Below are 21907 nucleotides of genomic sequence, written 5' to 3'. Positions count from 1 at the left end.
GTACCTCTCCGCTTCAGAGACTTCCTACTAACTCTGGCCCACGATGTCCCCCTGGCTGGACACCTGGGCCAGGACAAAACCTACAGTCGCCTAGTGACTCACTTTTTCTGGCCGAAGATGCGGAACGACGTCCTTAACCACTGCCGGTCCTGCCCCACGTGCCAGGCCAGTGGGAAGAGCGGCCGTAAGCTGAAAGCCCCTCTGCAACCCTTCCCAGTGGTCACCACCCCGTTCGAGAGGGTAGGAATAGACATTGTGGGGCCCCTGGACCCCCGCACGGCACAAGGACATAGGTTCATCCTGGTACTGGTGGACCACGCCACCCGCTACCCCGAGGCGGTGCCCCTACGAACTGTAACAGCTCCGGTGGTTGGCCGGGCCCTAATGGGGATCTTCTCCCGGGTGGGCTTCCCCCGAGAAGTCGTCAGCGACCGAGGCACAAACTTTATCTCAAAATATATGAAGTCCCTCTGGCAACAGTGCGGGGTCACCTACCGATTCACGACCCCCTATCACCCCCAAGGGAACGGACTAGTGGAGCGATTCAACCGCACCCTCAAGGGGATGATTGGGGGATTGGAAGAGCCCCTCCGTCGCCAGTGGGATGTACTACTCCCGTGCCTCCTCTTCGCCTATCGAGAAGTTCCCCAGGAGTCCCTCGGCTTTAGCCCTTTCGAACTCCTGTACGGGCACCCTGTGCGAGGGCCCCTCAGCCTAGTCAAAGAAGGCTGGGAGATGGCCCCCCTAAAGACCCCTCCAGACGTCTTCAAGTACCTCCTGGCCCTACGCAATCAGACCCGGCGCTTCAGGGAGATGGCCAAGGCGAACCTCGAGGCCAGTCAGGAGGACATGAAAAAATGGTACGATCACAATGCCTCCTCCGTCGAGTTCGAACCTGGTCAACAAGTGTGGGTGATGTCCCCCACCGAACCATGTGCCTTGCAAGATAAGTGGACGGGGCCCTTCAAAGTGGTCGAGCGCAAAAGCCCCGTCACTTACCTCATCGATATTGGGGACCCCCCGGAACCCCCTTCGGGTCCTCCACACCAACAGACTCAAACCACACTTTGTGCGCTCAGAACTCAGCCTCCTGATGGCTACGGACAGTGGGGCGGAGGAGGACTCCGAACCCCTCCCGGATCTCCTGAAGACTCAGGAGAACGACGGTTCCGTGGACGGGGTCCGGGTCTCCGATACCCTCACCCCAGAGCAACGCCAGGGCTGCCGGGACCTCCTGCTGCGGTTCGCTACACTGTTCTCCCTTACCCCCGGGATCACCCCTTGGTGCTTGCACGACGTGGACACCGGGGACAGTTCCCCTATCTGACACCGGGCCTACCGCGTGCCAGATCGGGTACGGGCCTGCATCCAAGAGGAAGTGGCCAAAATGCTCACGATCGGGGTCATCGAGCCCTCGGACAGCCCCTGGGCCAGCCCGGTTGTACTGGTCCCCAAAGCCGCTGCCCCCGGCACCACACCTGAACTGAGATTCTGCGTCGACTACCGGGGCTTGAACGCTGTCACCCGGACCGACGCTCATCCTATCCCCCGAGCGGATGAATTGATCGACCGGCTGGGGGCCGCCCGCTACCTCAGCATCTTCGACCTAACAGCGGGCTACTGGCAGATCGGTCTCACACCCCGGGCTCAGGAACGGTCCGCCTTCTCTACCCCCGATGGCCACTACCACTTCAAGGTCATGCCCTTCGGCATGAAGAATGCCCCCGCTACTTTTCAACGTCTAGTGAACCAGGTCTTGGCGGGGCTCGAAGAGTTCAGCGCCGCCTACCTGGACGATATCGCTGTGTACAGCCGCCACTGGTCCGACCACCTCCTCCACCTCCAAGAGGTCCTGCAGGCCCTCCAGCGGGCCGGCCTCACGATTAAGGCCGGCAAATGCCAAATTGGTCAAGGGTCCGTGACCTACCTCGGGCACCAGGTGGGAAGCGGGCTGGTGGCCCCGCTGCAACTTAAAATTGCTGCCATCCAGTCCTGGCAGCCTCCCGTCATCCAGACCGAGGTCCGAGCCTTCTTGGGGCTCACCGGCTACTACCGGCGGTTCGTGAGGGACTACGGCAGAATTGTGGGGCCCCTCACGGGTCTCACGTCCAAAAACCAGCCGAAGCGGATTAACTGGACCCCCGACTGTCAAGCGGCCTTCGAAAAGCTGAAGGCCGCCCTGTGCACCGCCCCTGTGCTCCAGGCCCCCGATTACAGTCGGGAATTCATTGTACAGACAGACGCCTCCGACCACGGCATCGGAGCGGTTCTTTCCCAACTGAACCCCGAGGGTCATGACCAGCCGGTGGCCTTCATCAGCAGACGTCTCCTGGCCCGAGAACAGCGCTGGAGCACAATCGAGAGGGAGGCCTTCGCAGTGGTGTGGGCCCTCAAAAAGCTCCGGCCCTACCTCTTCGGTACCCACTTCCGGGTACAAACCGACCATCGACCCCTGCAGTGGCTGATGCAGATGCGGGGGGAGAACCCAAAACTATTGCGCTGGTCCATCTCCCTGCAGGGAATGGACTTCACCGTGGAACATCGACCGGGCCAAGACCACGCCAACGCAGATGGCCTGTCACGCTTTTTCCGCCTCGACGAGGAGAGTCCCCAGGAAGATGGGTGACTCTCCCCGCCTTCAGCTGGGGGGGACGCATGTTGGACAGGCCACACGAAGGGCTTGCTCCCTCCCCGCATGACAGGGCCCAAGCCCCGGCCCGCCAGGCGTGACCCACAAGAATCACCCGCACCCCGTCTCCCGACGGAACTCCTGCCCCCGGACCTCCATGTATCCCGGGACCGAGCCACCACCGGCTCCCCCGGCCGGATCAAGCCGCCATCTTGGGCCCTGCGCCACGAGGCCGCGTGGCCTCCACCCGACCCTAACCCTGGGCCTGGCCGGCCCCGACATCCCGGCACCACCATCCACCCAGGAGGTGAGCGGACCACTTGGCAGGTCAATGGGAGAACGAAGCGTCAAGGGCTCTCCCCCGCCAGGTGCCGATCGCCTCCAGCTCCCCCAGGCGCTGGCTCCACCCCCTGCTGGGTGTCTGGACACCTTCATCCCGGACCCTCCGACCTCCAAGTGCGAGGGTCCGGACATCAAAGGGCGCCAGACCTATAACTAGGGCAGCTCCGGAGCAGGACGGCAGTTGTATCCTGGAGTCGAGAGACACCGAGAGAACTCAGCCTTGACGGACTACTGGCGCTGCCGTAGCCCTACCTTGTGAACTATCATCCTGCCTGCTGGCGCTGCCGCGGCCTTCTGCAACATCCATCCTCGTCGGGACCTGCTGGCGCTGCCGCGGCCCGTTGTAACGACCATCTTCACCGGGACCTGCTGGCGCTGCCGCGGACCGTGTATCGACCATCTTTCCGGGACCTGCTGGCGCTGCCGCGGACCGTGTATCGACCATCTTCACCGGGACCTGCTGGCGCTGCCGCGGCCCGTCCCAGCTAGAACACCGAGCTCGAGGATTGTGAGCTATCCACCATACCATCTCAACTACCAGACTGGTAACCAGACTGTCCCGCTACCCCCTTTCCCCATCTTGAGAGACTTGAATCGAGGGGACCCCTGAGTCCAGACCTCCTTGTACCATTTCATCGTACCGTAAGAAATTGCCTATAAAGAACGCTAAATCTTCTCCTTGTGTGGTGTCTGTCTGTGGGGGGGGGAAGTTATTTATCTGTACGATCGCTGGAGACGGCTCTCCCCGGAGACCTCTCCCCTTGTCCTCGGCCGACCCTCCCGGTCCGTCTAACAGGGTGACACAAGCCAAACCCTTGTAGTGGTGATACAAGCGAGAACCCCTGTAGGGCTGACACAAGTGAGAACCCCTGTAGGGCTGAAACAAGCTAGAACCTCTGTAGCAGTGACACAAGCAAGAACCCCTGTAGCGGTGACACAAGCGAGAACCCAAGTCGGGGTGACTGTCTTACCTCTCCAAACTGGCCCTCGCCCAGCTTTTCCTTAAAGACGAGCCGGGCACGCGGGAACTCGCCCACAGCAATATCCTTCCCCGCCAGGGCGTCCACAGTGATGGCTGGAACCGCGTAGGTGTTGTTTCCGGTGACCCCTTGCAGGTTGATGATGTCGGCCTCAGCGTAGTGGGGGACATTGTTCTGGAAGCCCTGGAGAGGGACCCCACTCTTGGAAGGCTCGGGCTCCATGTAGTCAGCACCACAGACTGCAGAGGGGAAGAGAGGGAGAGAGAAAGCTTTCTTCAGACTATTATCAAGTTGAGACAGTGGCTGGGAAGAGAAGGTGGCACATCCTTGAATCTCCTGGAGGGGTAAGATAAGAGAAAGAAATGAGTATGTCAGTGGCTGAAGACTAACACGTTCCCCCATCATCTGTTACTGCCCCATGGCAGATGATGTAGGAGGGGCTGTTAAACACTGGAGCATTGGAACAGTACCCATCGGCTGGGATATCACAGACGCGTCGGTACAGTGAGCCCCTGCCTGGAAACATGTTGCAAAGGAGATGAGTTATTTTCAAACAACTAGCCACTGACAAGGGTTACCAGGTCAACAGCCAAGAGAGGTCTCACCTGCTCAGTATCCACAGTTTGTATCAAGACAAGATCAACGTACAGCACTCATCGTCATCCGGGGAATACTTGACTTCTGGCATGACCGTACCTTATTCATTTACTGATAACACATGAAGTAAGATGCTATAGGAGCCGGGGTATGCGTTTTTTTTATAGGTGGTCTCTCTCGGGGCCTGTTCAACTGCTAGAGTCTTCCTAATAGCAAGTATAGGAGTCCTCATCTCTTTGTCCGCAATATTTTTCAAGCAATGCAGTGATTCAGTCATGGGCGACACTGGTGTAGAAAGCCCGGATGAGCCCTGTCCTGGGCTTCGCAAAATGAAATGTGGGTCACAGGAGAGATCACCTATAAGAAACTTGAATTCCGGCACCTATGTCTTACTACATGTATTATTGATAAAGGAATAAGAAATACAGTTTGTGAACACACGCCTTGAAAAAGTCCCATAGGGGAAGAAACACGTGTCAGCTCATGTACTTGGTTGGAAGCGTGTAAACACAATAAGGGCAACAAAAATAGACCACAGGTCCGTGGACCTATGAACTGACTTTTCTGTCATACTGTAGACAGGTCAACATTTGAGTCTCTCACTATAATGAGGTCAGTATCCATCGATCTACATACTAATACCATTTATATGTCCACAACGTACGGCCAAAACACATATTGCTGCTATTCACGGCCCTCACTGGGACAGATGTTGGTAACAATTCATCGAGGAGCCAAGCTTTAACCCTGTTTCTGAAGTCCAAATGATTTGCTTCAGGTTTTTATTAGAAGGGAAAGGAGATTAAAGTTTAATAGCTAGGATACAGAGGCCTGTATCTTACTGTCTAATGAACCAAAATTTAGGAAATAAAAAAATATGTTCAGTCTTGGAACATAAACGACTCGTAGAGCTCCACAGCTGGGTTTAGAGATAAACAAGGCTCATCATTTTATGCAGATGTGTATACTGCACTATTATCCGGGGGTATCCTGGCGCTAAGAAGGTGGGAGTCTAGCCCAACCTAGGGCTTAGAGGGGTTACTCGAAAAGGCAACTTGTCAGCTTCAAGCGAAGTGAGGATGTGGCACCCTGTAGCGTGTAGGATTCCCTTAAGGGTTGCCAATGTGGAGTCTGGGAGGACATGGAACAGGACACTACCAACAGGTACGAGAGCTTAGACCGCAGTTCTGAAGTTGCTTCCAGGCAGGATCGGTTTCACTTAGTTCCTTAGAGAGAGTTGGTTCCAGGCGTTCTTTAATTTCTTGGCAATGTTCCTTGAGGGTGTGGGTGGTATCCAGGGTGAATCCAAGTAACTTGGCATTCAGCCAAAGTTGGAGTTCAAAGCTGCAAGGTTCATGTCATTGACCCAGGTTTGTTTCTTGTTTGTTGTTCTTGGAAAATAACAGGAATTCTCTCTTGGTTGGGTGGAGCTTCAGGGAGGCGCTGGACATCCAGGTCTGGATGATGTGCAGGCCGCGTCCGAGGCGTTGAATGCGTAGATCAAAGGAGGCCTTCAAGTAGAGCTCGTCATTATCAGTATATTGGGGGAATCCTGATGCTGTTTTCTGTGAGTCGAGCACCAAGTGGCTCCATGTAGAGGCTGCAGATGCCAGTAGGCAGTATTGGGCCCTGGGGGACCCTGCAAGGAATAGAGATCGTCTGGCACCAGGAAGTGTCCATGCGAACAAGCTGGGGTCAGCTGGAAAGGTAGGAGGAGAACCAGTAAAGGACGTTGTCCGTGAATCACATTCATGATTTCAGAGAATGAAAAAGAGTGGGAAGGTCAACAGTGCCAAAAGCAGCTGAGAAGTTCACCAACATAAGGAGGCAACGGTCATCTTCATCTGTGGTCAGGAGGACAATGTCTATGTTGAGTGAGGTAGCAGTCTCCACGCTGCAGCGCGATCTGAAGCCAGATTGGTAGTCATGTAGGAGATGGTCGGCGCTGATGTGATCGTATAGTTCACAGTAGACTAACTTTTCATTTACTTTGTCGATGTAGAGTAGGTGAGCAATGAGCTAGTAGGAGACAAGGTAATCAGAGGCTAATGTAACTTTATTTAGGGGTGGGAGGACCCATACTGTATTGAGAGTCTCAAAGAAGATACCTTGATACAGGAACATGTTGACAATAGTGAGAAGAGTTGAGAGAGCTTCCCTAGAGGGATCCTTGATGAAGGACGAAAGTAAGACATCATCTTCGTGGGAGGTGGATTTGAGTATGATGACAAGATCTGCATGAGATAGGACTTTGAAGGATTGTATCAGAAGGGTTGGGTCTACGAGGAGCAGCAGGCTTGATGTTGTTAATGTGCTATTGAACCTCCTGTGTTTTTCCACTGGAGTGTGAGATAGGAGTGTCAGGCAGGCTTTGATGCAGTGCTTGGTTGTTTTGAAGAACGTTCAGCTTCTGTTGGCAGCTTCATTGTTGGTGCAGTATGTTGCTTTGGCTGATGTGAGGAGTTGTCTGGATGTTAAGGTGAGGCGGGTCTTCAGTAGAAGGTATACTGTTTCTCTTTGATTTGCTTTCCTGTCCGCAGACAGAGCGTTTCTACTTGCCAAGGTCTTTGGAGTGCCAAGGTGCTCAAGGTTCGGCCTAGCACGTGTGTGTTATAGTTGGAGTGTGGGTGTACGCATGGTTTTCCAAAGACGTGTTGAAGGCCTCGACATCAGACTTCAAGCTGGCAGGGTGACAGGTGAGTTATAAGCTGTGGATAAATATTTTAACGATCTGACGGTTTGGTCTTCTCTCTTAGGACCCAGTCCTTTTGGTTGGAAACTGGGGAAAGAGATAGCGATGGCGAGGTAGCCAGTCTATTCCACGAGTTTGGGTATCTGACATGGATTGCGGGTGATGTTAAGAAGATGAGGTTGAGCTTGTGGCCTGAGGAGTGCATTGATTTGTTGATGTACTGTAGTATATTGAGTATTTCAGTGAGGTTGAGGAGGGTGTCTGTGTTTTTTCAAGCTTGTGTTGTCTGAAAGGTTGACGTCACCAATGAGGCTGGTATGGCATGGTGGATGGATGAGATGATGAGGGTATCATCAATGCTTTCATATCAGGTCTATTGTCATCAAGCCAGTAGGCAACAGTGTTTTAATATACAATGTTTTGTCAGCAAGCCAACACCCAATAAAGTTTCATCATCAGGCCTGTCTTCATGAAAGCAACGCCCAATAATGCTTCAACATCAGGTCGATCAACATCAAGCCAACACCCAATAATGCTTCATTATCAGGTTCATCATCATCAAGCTAACACCCAGTAATGCTTCATCATAGGTCTATCATCATTAAGTCGGCACCCAATAATGCTTCATCATCAGGTCGATCAACATCAAGGCAACACCCAATAATGCTTCATGATCAGGTCTATCGTCATGAAGCCAACACCCAATAACGCTTCTTCATCAGGTCTATCATCATCAAGCTAACACCCAGTAATAATTAATTATCAGATCTATCATCATTAAGCCAAAACCCAATAATGGGTCATCATCAGGTCGATCATCATCAAGGCAACGCTCAATAGTGCTTAATCATCAGGTCTATCATCATCAAGCCAACACCCAATAACGCTTCTTCATCAGGTCGATAATCATTCAGGCAACACCCAATAATGCCTCATCATCAGGTCTATCATCATCAAGGTAACGACCAATAAAGCTTTATCATCAGGTCTATCATCATAAAGTCAACACCCAATAATGCTTCTTCTTTAGGTCGATCATCATCAAGGCAACACCCAATAGTGCTTTATCATCAGGTCTATCATCATCAAGCCAACACCCAATAATGCTTCATCATCAGGTCTACCATTATGAAGCCAACACCCAATTATGCTTCTTCTTCAGGTCGATCATCATCAAGGCAACGCCCAATAGTGCTTTATCATCAGGTCTATCATCATCAAGCCAACACCCAATAATGCTTCTTCATCAGGTCGATCATCATTCAAGCAACGCCCAATAATGCTTCATCATCAGGTCTATCATCATGAAGCCAACAACCAATAATGCTTCATCATCAGGTCTATCATCATGAAGCCAACACCCAATAATGCTTCATCACCAGGTCGATCATCATTCAGGCAATGCCCAATAATGCCTCATCATCAGGTCTATCATCATGAAGCCAACACCCAATAATGCTTCATCATCAGGTCTATCATCATGAAGCCAACAACCAATAATGCTTCGTCATCAGGTCTATCATCATGAAGCCAACACCCAATAATGCTTCATCATCAGATTTGTCAACCTAGTGCTCAATAATACTACCATTGCAATCATCAGAGACTAATGTCATCAAGAGGCTCCTTCTAAATGCCAATAATCAACTCAAGCTTTCATTCAACTGAGGGCCATTAACATCCAGTAGCTCATCTTTCCATTCAAAACAGTACTTTCTCATAGTGTAAATGACACAGACCAGCTCTTTGATTTCTGCAGAAAGATCATTGAAATGGGCCATTACTAGGTCTGGGTGGAGTCTATGCCCGAAAAACTCTGCTGCGCTACGTGGAATTCCGCAAGCAGTGGAGTGCGGTACATCGCGCTGCTTGCACTGATTTTCAGAGCCAGGTGTTTGTCCCGCGCTGTAAAAATCAGTATGAACGGCTCTACACATCGCGCAAGAGGGTGCTGCTTCTTTCTGCCGCTCGAGTAGATGTTCCACTCGAGCGGCAGCTTCCTCAACGGGAGTTACAGATTCCTCAATGCCAGCGGTTACAACCTGCCACGACCACCAGCGTTGAGAAATCTCGCTCGGAGGAGGTCTAGTGCATGATTTTTTTCACTTGTGCTCGCCAAATTAACATTGGCGAGCCGCGCAAGAGAAAAAACTCCACTCCACGTCGCTTCGCGGAGTTTTGCAGAACTCCGTGCTAAACATGGAGTGGGCAAAACTACGCACACTCTGCCGGCGGAGCGAAATTCCTCGCCCACTCCTAGCTATTTTAAGTCAACGACATGACCAATCTTTTTATCGCTTCAGAAATATCGTTCAGTTGAGCATCTTTCATTAACCCCAAATTATTTTAAAAAAATGTCAGCCAAGCCATCTTGCAGGCAACAGATTAATCCTTTGCTAGAGGACGATGGCTGATGTCTATCCCTTGAGAAATACATTCCCGTTGGATCTCTGTCTGTGGTCCCCGTGATTTACTTTTGGAATGTCCAGGAGCTGGTCGATTTCTATGTCGCTTATATGACTATGGCTAATGTTTCAATCCCTTCCGAGTCATCCTTAGCAGGAACTCACTCTTCCACCTTTCTACCGCTGGAGGCCATCTACTCATTCTACCTGCGCAGTCTTCCTTCAGGTATCTCATTCACCTACATGATCATGTCCAACTTATCATTAATGTGCTTGCTATCGGCCTTCCCTTTAACTTATTCAAACATCTCAATCAGCTCAGTGCCTTTATTCATCAATGACACTGGAGCATCTTTCAGTTACCTTTAGAGGTGTCCAGTTGGTAATCCTTGCGCTCCCAGAAGAACCCTGACAAAAAGCTTGGCACAGTTGTTTTCAAGTCATCGTCTTCTGCTTTAGCCACAGGTAGCGACTATAACGGATGCGTTCAGAAATGGCCGCCATCAGGCGAGTGTTCCATCAAGTTATGGAACTCTCAGTAATCCTTCTGAAGAGATTCCCTTCAGCTGGGCATCTTCCCATCCTGATGACCCTTCGATGGCTTTAGAAATGTGTCTCCTTTTGCCATCTTTCAATTCACTTACATGACCGACCCTGTGAACTCTCTGGACATCTGCTTCATTTGCTCAAATTGCAACGGTCAACGCGTTTGGAATGTTTCTTCCATTGGGAAGGTCCATTCACAGATGCAACAATATTAAAAGTCTTCAAATCCTTCAGAAATGTCGTTCGTGTAAATACTTTCCCACTCATCTGCCTTACAGTGGCCAACTTTGTAATAAAATCTGTCTTTAGCTTCATTTTTCACAACGGTCCTCCTTCACATTCCTTTCTGAGCCCGCTCTCTCAGATACCCACACACGCATTCTTCTGTCACTCTTCTATCACAAACATCTGGTCAGCAATCAGATGGGGAGTTTGAGAACTCTAGTCAAAAGATCATCCTGGTATTCTCCTTTAAGACAGTGGCGGACTTGCCTTTGGAGGCTGAGGCGCCGGGACATATATAGAAACACTGAGGGGCATATTTACAAGAATTGCTGCTTTGCAGTTTTGACATTGATAAGCTACAATTTTTTTACCACTGCTGAATGCCAAATCCTAACGCTATGTATGCGACATATTTACAAGACGTCTCTACATGGTGTTAGGATTAGCTAGTGGCTAGGAAAATTGTCGCTAACACTAGCGTCAAGGGGAATAGAAAAGTACACATTAGCGTTAAAAAAGTGCCGGCCGGCCAATTAGTGGCACAAAAATTTATGTTAGTCAGCCCAACATCACTTTTCAACCTCTAGAGGCAAAAAGAGGTTACAAATACACCTCTAAGGGGAAAAAAACCACATGAATGCAGAATAGAGCAGCCAAGTCTAAGTTCAGTACAGGTCAATAACGCCCCCCCCTTTAAACCCCCAACAACCCGGATGACCAGCTTGAGTCCCAGGGGAAGAGGAAATGCAGAATCAGGACCTCATTTATGAAAAGTGGCGCATCGCGTGGGAGAAACAGTGATGCAGCACTTTTGATTGCACCATCCTTGTGGAACCATGGCAGCCGATGCCTGGAAGTGCGGACAGACCCCAGGGCCAGGAGGCCTCACTGGGCCTGCGACTGAGACCCGGAGTGGGAGGCGCCAGTGCTGTGGAGTTACTGTGGCCTGATGGCGGAGGCGGGCCGCATCCGGCCCGAGCCTGTGGGCGGTATACATTGAGGCGTCGGCGATAGCCCTTATCTGGTGGCGAAGTCTGGCAGGTCACTTGGAGACACATTACTGACCTGTGTGAGAAGACCACCTGATGCCCCTTGGAGCTGTAATTGGTAGAGGCGCTCCTGCGCGCTGATCTGGGCAGGTCTGCATTGCATAACACGTGCCACCACTACACCAGTGTGCATGGAGGAGATTGCCGATGGGGTTCCGCGTCTCTCTGCATCACAGGTCGGAGGGGTAGTGCTGGCCGGAAGCTGTGGAGGTTGAGGCCCCTGAGCTATGCTGAACTTGTGTGGTGGGAGAGCCGCAACTTCACGCCTAAGGGGGCCCTGTTGCATCACCTGCATCCCACAGACTCTGTGGCGACTGCTATACCCAGGCTTAGTGAATTCCGGCGTGGCTGAGGCTCCTACTGGCTGAGTCACATATTCAGAGAGAGCCCAGGTGTTGATGTCCAGGTGAGGAGAAGGTGTGACGGGGAGCGGAGGAGGCCAGGAGGTCATGTTGGGCTCAGGCCTAGCTCCTGTGGGTGGCGCACACCATTCCCTGAGCAATTCCTGCGCTACAGTGGACATACATCGACAAGGACACCGCACAAGACTGGTGGGGAACTCCACTAACTGGCTCAAGACGCTGATATCGGCCATTGATGGGGGTGGGTGCTTAGGGTACGGGGTCAGTTCTGGCCCAGGCCCTTGGGCACACAGCTTGATCTGCTGTCACTCAAAGGGGCACTGGGAACACAGAACCTGGTCGCCACTGTTAGACAGAAGGAGGTGACCGGGTGGTGCTGCCTTTCATCGCCCCGTGTTATTGTGGCTTTTGGGTGTACGGGGGATTTCCCTTCGGTGACGCCAGAACGAAGATTCCTGGATAACATACACTTGTCTGGAGGAGAGGGGCCGGCTGGCCACGCTGCACTGCATGTCATACATAGTGCCTGGGTGTCTGGTGCAACGATGGACCGTCTGCACACGGCGGTGGCGTCGACATCTGGCAGCTCCTCCGTGTTGGTGGACAGAGCAGCTAGATGTCGCTGGCTGCTGGGGCAGGTGACAGCGGACACCCTGGACTCCAAACTGGACTCTGTGCTTGCAGCTGTTGAGAAAATAGCTACCTCCCTCAAACAAACGCGCACTTGCCTTGAGGGCCACATCGACAAAATCAGTCGACTTCACTGTGGAGCACGTAGATCATCGCACGCTGACTGACAAGCTACAAGACATTGAGCAAGAACTGGCTGAATTCCACCTTAGTACCCAGACCACTGTGTTGGAGGTACAGCAGCTAATTGGCATGTGTGAAGTCACTGGAAAGAAGAGTGGAGGATGCGGAGGGCTGCTCCTGGCAGAACAACTTGCAGGTGGTGGGTCTGCCCGAGGGAGCAGAAGGGGCTGATGTAGTGATATACACTGAGACACGGTTGCATGATCTACTGCCAGCAGGTGCACTCTCCCTATTCTTTGTTGTGGAGGGGGCCCATCGAATACCGGCGAGCCGTTCACCTCTGGTGACAGGTGCCAGTCCCTTTCTCTTCCGCCTCCTACAGGCGGAAGAGAAAGGGATCCTAAAGGGATCGTGACACTGTCCTGAGGGAGATATGCAAGCTGGGGAGAGCTGGAAGTGGATAACGCAACAGTACTTTTCTTCCCTGACTACGCCACGGGGTGCAGAGGCAGAGAGCATCATTTCTAGTGGTTAATCGATGCCTCAGAGAGTTGGGCATCAAATAGTCCTTCCTCTTCCCGGCAAGGCTGCGAGTGGTCTCACATGATTCTTTGACGCCGCTGTACAAGTCTGGACCTGGCTGGAATCTTCTGGTCGCCGGTGCTGTGGATAGGGAGTGAAGGGTCTGCGCAACATTCGTAGTGGGAGGCGTAGGAGGAGCAGTTATTTCCCGCCACAACTACAAGCCACCCCAATCTGGAGCAGGTAATAGAAGAGAGGCAGAGACACTGCATGCGGCGGCGAGGATGCGTGATTGCACTCAGAGACAAGATTGCAACACTTGCCCTGAACGCTCCTCCAGCGACGATGGCTCCACTGTGACGTGGCCATCTGGTGTGGAGTCCATGCGGCCCCCGGATGTGACTCCTCAGACGGCAGATGTCCTAATTTAAGGTTGACTGGTTATGCGTCTCTCCTTCTTCCATGGTTCAAGGTGGCTCTGGAGAGTCTCCAGCTTCCTGTTGCTGATGTTCCAGTCTACTGAGGTCAGCACTTAGAGAGGATCAGGTCCAGTCACCCAAAGGGAACGGAGCAGTTGTTCAACTGAGCGATGCATATCAGGGGTGGTGGTGGTGGTCTCTTTGGTGCTTCTAGATGCAATGGCAGGAAGTCCATGGCGTCGTTGACCTTATTAAGGATGAATTGTGGGAGTTCTTCTTTTATCCAAAGCGGCACTTTTGCACTGCTGGAATGTAACTTTTTTGACGATCCAGTGGCGCAATGTGCCACAGCATATTTACAAGGCCACGTAAAGCCACTTTACGTGGCTTTTCATGGCCTTGTAAATAGTTGTCCCTTTCACGCATAAAACCGTTTGAAAGGGGTGCTCCATGGATGTTGCTGTGGGCATTGCCACCCAAGACCCATGAATTTGAAGCATTCCCAGATTTACGAGAAACCGTAAACCTGGAACCGAGTCAGAATCTAACCCCACTCCAAGGGGGGTGTTTGGAAGGCTCAAAAAGGATAAATGTTTTTATTTCTCCTCTTTTTTCATTTTTCTATGTGTGCAGCATTCTGCAGCACACAGAGACAGAGAAAATCACCTGGATTGATTGATTTTGTGCAGGAAGGTGTCCCTTCCTGCACAACATCATTCAGCTCTGCAACACAGGCCCCCTTGCACCATGGCGCAAGGGTGCCTGTGTTGGCGCATGTCACGCATTGTGCGCCAACGTAGGGGAAAAAGACAGGAATGTGCCCTATCTTATTGACAGGGTGCATTCCTGCTCTTTTGTATTGTTGCAGGGCAGCGCAGCAAGATTCCGTGCAGTGCTGTCCTGCACCAACACCTCTTAAATGAAACCCCAAGTGTGTTTCCACGATTTTTAAGACCAGCTAACTTCTGAAGTAAAAAAACTGCCACTAACGGGACTTAACAACAGTTTTTCTTTTTTTGCTACATACAAGGAAATCCTTGTAAATACTGTGTTGTGTGTTTTGAGGGAGTTTTTACGTGAGAACACCTACCTTGCATCTCATTTTTGGTAAGTCATGCTCACAGAAGTGGTCTAAGGAAAAATTCACGTTAACACTGAAAAAATGCATCTAACTGGACTTTCCGGCAACTTGTAAATATAGCACTAAACAAAAGCTGCCGTAACATTAAAAAATGTACGCTACTGCAGCGTTAAATGTTTGTAAATATGCCCCTAAGATTAAGAAGTGAGGCTTCCAGGCCAAGACAGGCAGTGGCACTATTGAAACACTTCGCAATGTTCCAAGTTGCATTGGTTCTCTACTTGCCGTACACTTTGTTCACTGCCTTGTCTCGTGTTTGTTACTTTCCTCCTCTTCGGTTCCCTTGGTGTTCTTGACCTTCGCCTGTGTACCTGGCTTTGGCTCCTGGCCTTCGGTTTGGCGTTGCGGTATAGTAGTGTTCCCTTTGCCACGGTCCTTCCCCCTTGCACAGTTTCCTTGGTTTGCTTGCTGGTGGTTTTACTGGGTTCCTGCAGTTCGGCTTAGGTCCACCGAGGTCCGCCATCTTGAACCCGGGAGGTGACTGTGGCAGTCGAACATCTTTGCCTGCTTCATACGCCAGTCAATAGTACTAAGTACATATATGTCTTCATTTGCATACAGAGGCAGCCCCTTCCCAGACAGCATTGATTGTTAATATTGGTGTAAATCTTGACGTGAGATGCGAGAGTGGTGCTGCAGGAGACCTTGGTATGTGATTCATTTCTCTCTCTCTCTCTACATCCCACTCCACTTTCTGTCCAGGATTTAGTTCTACCTTGGCTGGGCAGTTCTACATTCTGGGCAGTGGAGCGGATTGTCATCAGAGCCTGTCGGACATTATTCGCAAATCACGACATAAAGCTATTGCTCTTTCTTCTGCCAGGTTTTATTCATTCATCTGTTCACTCATTCGTTCATTCATTATTGCCTCCTCACACTCACCCAACACTGCTTCCTCCATCTTTTGTGTCTGTCACCCATTCAGCTGCCATCCTTTGTAAAACACCCAAATGTACAATACAAAATGGCCGCCTTCATTGCTAGCTCACCAGGGCGCTCTTCACTGTCTCTTTGGAGACTCATCAGAGCCTCCTCGCAGGCTCACCGCAGTGCTGTGTCCAGATGTGGGGTGTGCGGCTGAAGGGCCGAGTAGGACCCTCATGCCCCAGTCCTTGCTCTTCGGCAGTGACAGCTTTACTACAAAGCTCTCGATCTAGCGTGTCAGTCTGTAGAGCTGCAGGATGTCCCGGAGCGACCATACCTGCCCCGCTGAGTTCTGTATCGTGGCACCATGTGCTATGTCCAGGGTATCACAATGACAGAGGATTCCGTGAGACCCTAAGCTCTCTGGCAGTCTAAAGCCTCAGTAATAATAATAAAGTAATTTATAGAGCGCGTAGTTACTTCCACCGAAGTGTCCCAGTGCTGGGGAAGCTAGTATAATATGTCGCAAATCACTGCCAAGCTGGACAAGCTCCAATGAAGTATTGGCTGAGGCCTGTGGTACGGGAACTCTGTGTTTTATCGAGTGCTCACAGACATGCAGGGGCGGCTCCTCCATTAGGGCGGAGGAGCGTCGCCCCACCGCTTTCTTGCAGTGCGAGAAGCAGAAACAAAAAATGGGATTTTAAATACCATTTTATGTTTCTGCTTCTCGCGCTGCGAGAAAGCAGAATGGTATGCCTGGTTGGGGGCGGGCGGGTGGGCAGGTCGGGGCGGAGTGGCTTGCCCAATGTTATGGGCTGTGACTGTGTGGTCAGCCCTCTGGGGCCGACGAAACCAGTCATGCGCTCTCTGGATTTTCTCTATGTCGGCTGCATGCAGCTATCATAGAGAAAATGGCCTCCCTACAGGCGCCGGTTGGGCGTTGTCCGCACCAATCACAATGCTGCCATTGCAGCATTGTGATTGGATTAGGGAAGGGGAGGGCCGATGCCTGCTTCCTGTTCCTGGAGAGCAAGAAATCAGCAGGAAAACGTGGGCGCAAGACCGGCCAGGAGCAGAGGCGGCGCGGGACACGGTACGTTTTTCTTTCTACATTTTTTTTAATCCCCCCACCGCGCGACCCGCTCTCCCACCCGCGAATCATGCGAGCCGCGACTGGTTACAATGGAGTGCCGCCATCTTGTCCAACGCTGGACACGCTGCAGTGCTAAGAGGACGGAATCTATTGTGTTAGGCATGCAGGAAGTGGGATGGTAGAGAGTGGAGAAAACAGTTGTTAGCAGGACTCTGGACATGGACAGACAACATAACTGGACACAGACACAAGACACATGGCGATGAAAGGTAATCGTGAGGTCTGGAGAAGAAAGGCCAGCAGAGAAGGAGTGGCATGTAGGGGGAGCTCTCTCTCAGAGCATGGCCTCTCTTACCATCACTGTTGATTGGTTTGGCCCGGTCCGGTGGGCAGCCAGGGCCTCCTATTGGCTGAGAGTACGTGGAGAGGAATAGCTGATAGGCCGGGTTGTTTAACAGAAGAGCTGTCGGAGAGGAGGGAGAGACAAACCAATGGATGAGAACACACGGACAGACATACGGACATGTACACACAGGAGACAGGGGACACCTCAGACAGCTGGGGCTCTCTGGCAAAAGCTGAGTTTTATCACAAGCCCCCGACACCTGTGGGATGAGAGCTGCGTAGAAACATCTGCAATACTACAATGGATGAGCCCATGGTCAACATATCTCAAGTAGCAAAATAACCCACAACACTCAGAGTGCCAACACCCATGCCCAACAGAAGAGCAGAACAAGGAAAATCATGCCACACACTCACACACAAATACACACACACTCACACAGTCTCAATACACACAAAATAATTGAAGGGAAACAACTGTGCCCTACTAAACACACACACACAAATACACACACTCACACACATTCTCAACTCACACAAAAGAATAGAAGGGCAACAACTTTCCCAATTAAACACACACACACACTCACACACAAACACACACACAATCACACACAAAAGAATAGAAGGGCAACAACTATGCCCTACTCAACACACACACACACAAATACACACACTATCACACACAGTCTCAATACACACACAAGAATTGAAGGGCAAAAACTATTCCCTACTAAACAACTCTCACACACATTCTCAACTCACACAAAAGAATAGAAGGGCAACAAATTTGCCCAATTAAACAGACACACGCACTCATACAAATACACACATTCACACACAAAAGAATGGAAGGGCAACAACTATGCCCAACTGAACACACACTCACACAAATACACACACTATCACACACAGTCTCAATACACACAAAAGAATAGAAAGGCAACAACTATGCCCTACTAACCCCCCCGACACAAAGATGCATAACAAGGAAATGAAGAGTAACAACGTTCTGGTACATGCATCAACGTAGGCTTTTGCGATTCCTTAATTGCGATTATTAAGGAATCGCAATTAAGGAATTGCAAAAGCCTAGGCATTTAGGAATCGCTATAAAAATAGCGATTCCTACACATTCCTTAATTGTGACTCGCAAATTGCGAGTCGCAATTAAGGAATGCCATCCCATTCATTCCTATGGGCCTCCAGGCCCATAGGAATGAATTGGAGAGTGCATGAGCAATTTGCGAGTACCAGTAGGTACTCGCAAATTGCTCATGCAATTTCAAGGGTGTCAAAATGACACCCTATTGCACCCCTGAAATTGATCTGTGCACATATGTTGCACACACACATGCTCTAAGGGCATGTGTGTGCGCAACATGAAACTTTGAAAAAAGCACAAAAGTGCTTTTTTCAAAGTTTTTGCAAATTACCATGAAGTTCAACTTCATGGTAATTTGCTCCCCCTATTAGCGAAATCGCTAATTTTTTTACTTTAATGCATTGCATTTAAGGAATCTCAATTTGGGATTCCTTAAATGCAATCGCAATTTAAGTAATCGCAAAAATACCGGTCGCAAAGGGGCAGATTCTGAGAATCTGCCCGTTTGCGACCGGTTTTTCCTTTGATGCATGTGCCTGTATGTCCCTCATACACACACAAACAACTGAAAGAAAATTGCCAAGTTACCCTTAACACTCAAAGGACTGAGAGCTATAAGTCACACCTAACACTCGGGGGAGTGAGAGCCCCAAGTCACACCTAAGACTCAGAGAAGTGAGAGCCCCAAGACGCTAACCCTAGCCAAGTCGAAGAGGATTGATCGCTCACTGATGGCAGTTAACACTGAGAGCCCCAATCACTCTTAACACACAGAGCGGTGAGACCTCCCCGGGACATGTAACACACAGAGGTGGTCGCCCACTAACCACACCCAAGACACAGAGGTATAAGTGCCCACTGACAGCAGCCAATACACAGAGGAGTGAGAGCCTCAATCATACCTGCCACACAGAGGCGATCACTCTCTAACTAGACCGAGCACACAGAGGAGCAGGAGGCCGCAAGGAGGCCAAACCCACTGACAGCCCCAACACACGGACTGGCAAAAGCAACACCCCCCCCACAGCTCACAGTGGATGGGACCAGGAACATCATGACCAACAAGCACCAGAGTTGGATCTCCCAACCATTCCCGACACACAGTGGATTGAGAGTCCACAACCAATCGCAATACCACGGTGTGAGAAGCTGGGGACCACGCCAAGACACATGGAGCTACCGAGCTCACACCACAAACAGAGCAACAGGACTCACCACACACACCTACAAGCACAGCCTAGACTCTTACCCCCTACGTCCCAAGCACACACCACAAACAGAACAATAGGACCTGCCACACATGCCCTACAAGCAGGGACTAGACTCTTACCCGCTACGTCCCAAGCACACACCACAAACAGAACAATAGGACCTGCCACACATGCCCTACAAGCAGGGACCAGACTCTTACCCCCTACATCCCAAGCACACACCACAAACAGAACAATAGGACCTGCCACACAGGCCCTACAAGCACTGCCTAGACTCTTACCCCCTACGTCCCAAGCACACACCACAAACAGAGCAATAGGGCCCGCCACAGATGTCTGCAAGCAGGGACTGGACTCTTACCCCCTATGTCCCAAGCACACACCACAAACAGAACAATAGGACCCACCACACATGCCCTACAAGCAGGGACTGGACTCTTACCCGCTATGTCCCAAGCACACACCACAAACAGAACAATAGGACCTGCCACACATGCCCTACAAGCAGGGACTAGACTCTTACCCGCTACGTCCCAAGCACACACCACAAACAGAACAATAGGACCTGCCACACATGCCCTACAAGCACTGCCTAGACTCTTACCCCCTACGTCCCAAGCACACACCACAAACAGAACAATAGGACCTGCCACACATGCCCTACAAGCAGGGACCAGACTCTTACCCACTACGTCCCAAGCACACACCACAAACAGAACAATAGGACCCGCCACACATGCCCTAAAAGCACAGCCTAGACTCTTACCCCCTACGTCCCAAGCACACACCACAAACAGAACAATAGGACCTGCCACACATGCCCTACAAGCAGGGACCAGACTCTTACCCCCTACGTCCCAAGCACACACCACAAACAGAACAATAGGACCCGCACACAGGACCTACAAGCAGGGACTGGACTCCTACCCTCTACGTCCCAAACACTGAGGGGCTAAATCCTGCAGGGGAACCCCTCTCACTGAGAAAATCCCAACACACCACTCCCAGACATACCTCTTCAAGGCACATGACTGCACAAGACACATCCAATGCACAGCATTGCAAGACATGCTTCCAAGGGATACCACAGGTGTGCACGACTCCAAGTCACAACTCTGCCATATACCACCCCAAGGTTTACCACAGCAAAGCATACCAGTCCAATTGGTCACACTCTAAGGCAAAGCACTGTGAGGCATACAACTGCAAAGCACAGCTCCTCGATACACCATTCTAAGGCATTCCACCCTCAGGTATACCACGCCACGACATACACCTGAAAGTATATTTCCAAGATATACCACACGAGGGCATACAGCCAAGGCACACTACTGCAGAGCATACCTACAAGACATACCTACAAAACTGGTCACCAGTGTTTCTGCAATGATTGGACACCACTCAAAGATGGCTACTGCGTCTTCAGACCTCACTGCAGAGTCCATGCAGTGACCCACTCAAAGATGGCTACTGCGTCTTCAGACCTCACTGCAGAGTCCATGCAGTGACCCACTCAAACATGGCTCCTCTTACCTGTGCCCTCGGCTCCGTGGGGCAGCTCTGGAAGCTTCATCCGGGCTCGGCTGGGCTCCTGGTACTCGCTGTCCATGGAGTTGATGCGCTCGTAGCGGTTGGAGTGCCGTGAGTGGGTCAGTGAGTTGTTAGTGTTATTGATAAGGATGGTGTCCCCTGGCACCGAGAGGTGGACGGTCAGGTCGCCATCAGAAATCCGTCGCTGGGCCTGGGCAGGGGAGTTAAGAAAGAAGCAGCTGAACATCCCTCAGATGCTCTGATCACAGCCCCTCATCTCGCAGCTCAACATCCCATGTGAGGTCTGACTCAGAAGCGTCCCCCACCCTGAATCCCTGTGCTTCCAAACACAACACCTTCACAGAGGAGCCCCCCCTACCTGCAGCCCTGTGCTCCAAACACAACACCCTCACAGAGGAGCCCCCCCCACCTTGCAGCTCTGGCTTCCTAACACAACACCTTCACAGAGGAGACCCCCCCTCCCTGTGCTTCCAAACACACATTCACGAGGAGCCCCCCACCCTGCAGCCCTGTGCTGCCAAACACAACACCCTCACAGAGGAGCCCCCCCTACCTGCAGCCCTGTGCTCCAAACACAACACCTTCACCGAGGAGCCACCCACCCTGCAGCCCTCTGCTGCCAAACACAACACCCTCACAGAGGAGCCCCCCCTACCTGCAGCCCTGTGCTCCAAACACAACACCCTCACAGAGGAGCCCCCCCACCTTGCAGCTCTGGCTTCCAAACACAACACCTTCACAGAGGAGCCACCCACCCTGCAGCCCTGTGCTGCCAAACACAACACCTTCACCAAGGAGCCACCCACCCACCGTGCACCCCTGTGCTTCCAAACACAACACCTTCACCGAGGAGCCACCCACCCTGCAGCCCTGTGCTGCCAAACACAACACCTTCACAGAGGAGCCCCCCCTACCTGCAGCCCTGTGCTCCAAACACAACACCCTCACAGAGGAGCCCCCCCACCTTGCAGCTCTGGCTTCCAAACACAACACCTTCACAGAGGAGCCACCCACCCTGCAGCCCTGTGCTCCAAACACAACACCCTCACAGAGGAGCCCCCCCACCTTGCAGC

At 51.5% G+C, this 21907-nt stretch overlaps 1 protein-coding gene across 3 annotated transcripts in view; it reads right to left on the bottom strand.

The window, feature by feature from the left end:
* The window catches only part of DDR1 (discoidin domain receptor tyrosine kinase 1), a 305588-nt gene that overhangs the window by 42110 nt on the left and 241571 nt on the right, over positions 1 to 21907 (bottom strand). For 2 of the 3 annotated variants that reach the window (XM_085632879.1, XM_085632633.1), the window contains exons 11-13: positions 20817 to 21024; positions 16978 to 17085; positions 3943 to 4190 (exon numbers count right to left, since the gene is read on the bottom strand). In XM_085632879.1, coding sequence (XP_085489005.1) covers positions 3943 to 4190; positions 16978 to 17085; positions 20817 to 21024 — 564 coding nt within the window. The remainder of the gene's footprint in view (positions 1 to 3942; positions 4191 to 16977; positions 17086 to 20816; positions 21025 to 21907) is intronic. The other variant, XM_085632714.1, reaches the window with a different exon arrangement.

The sequence above is a fragment of the Triturus cristatus genome, chromosome 1_1 (genome assembly GCF_964204655.1).
Source record: "Triturus cristatus chromosome 1_1, aTriCri1.1, whole genome shotgun sequence".
NCBI lineage: Eukaryota > Metazoa > Chordata > Amphibia > Caudata > Salamandridae > Triturus > Triturus cristatus.
The sequence above is the reverse complement of the archived record's forward strand: the minus strand, read 5'-3'. Positions and strand labels throughout refer to the sequence as shown.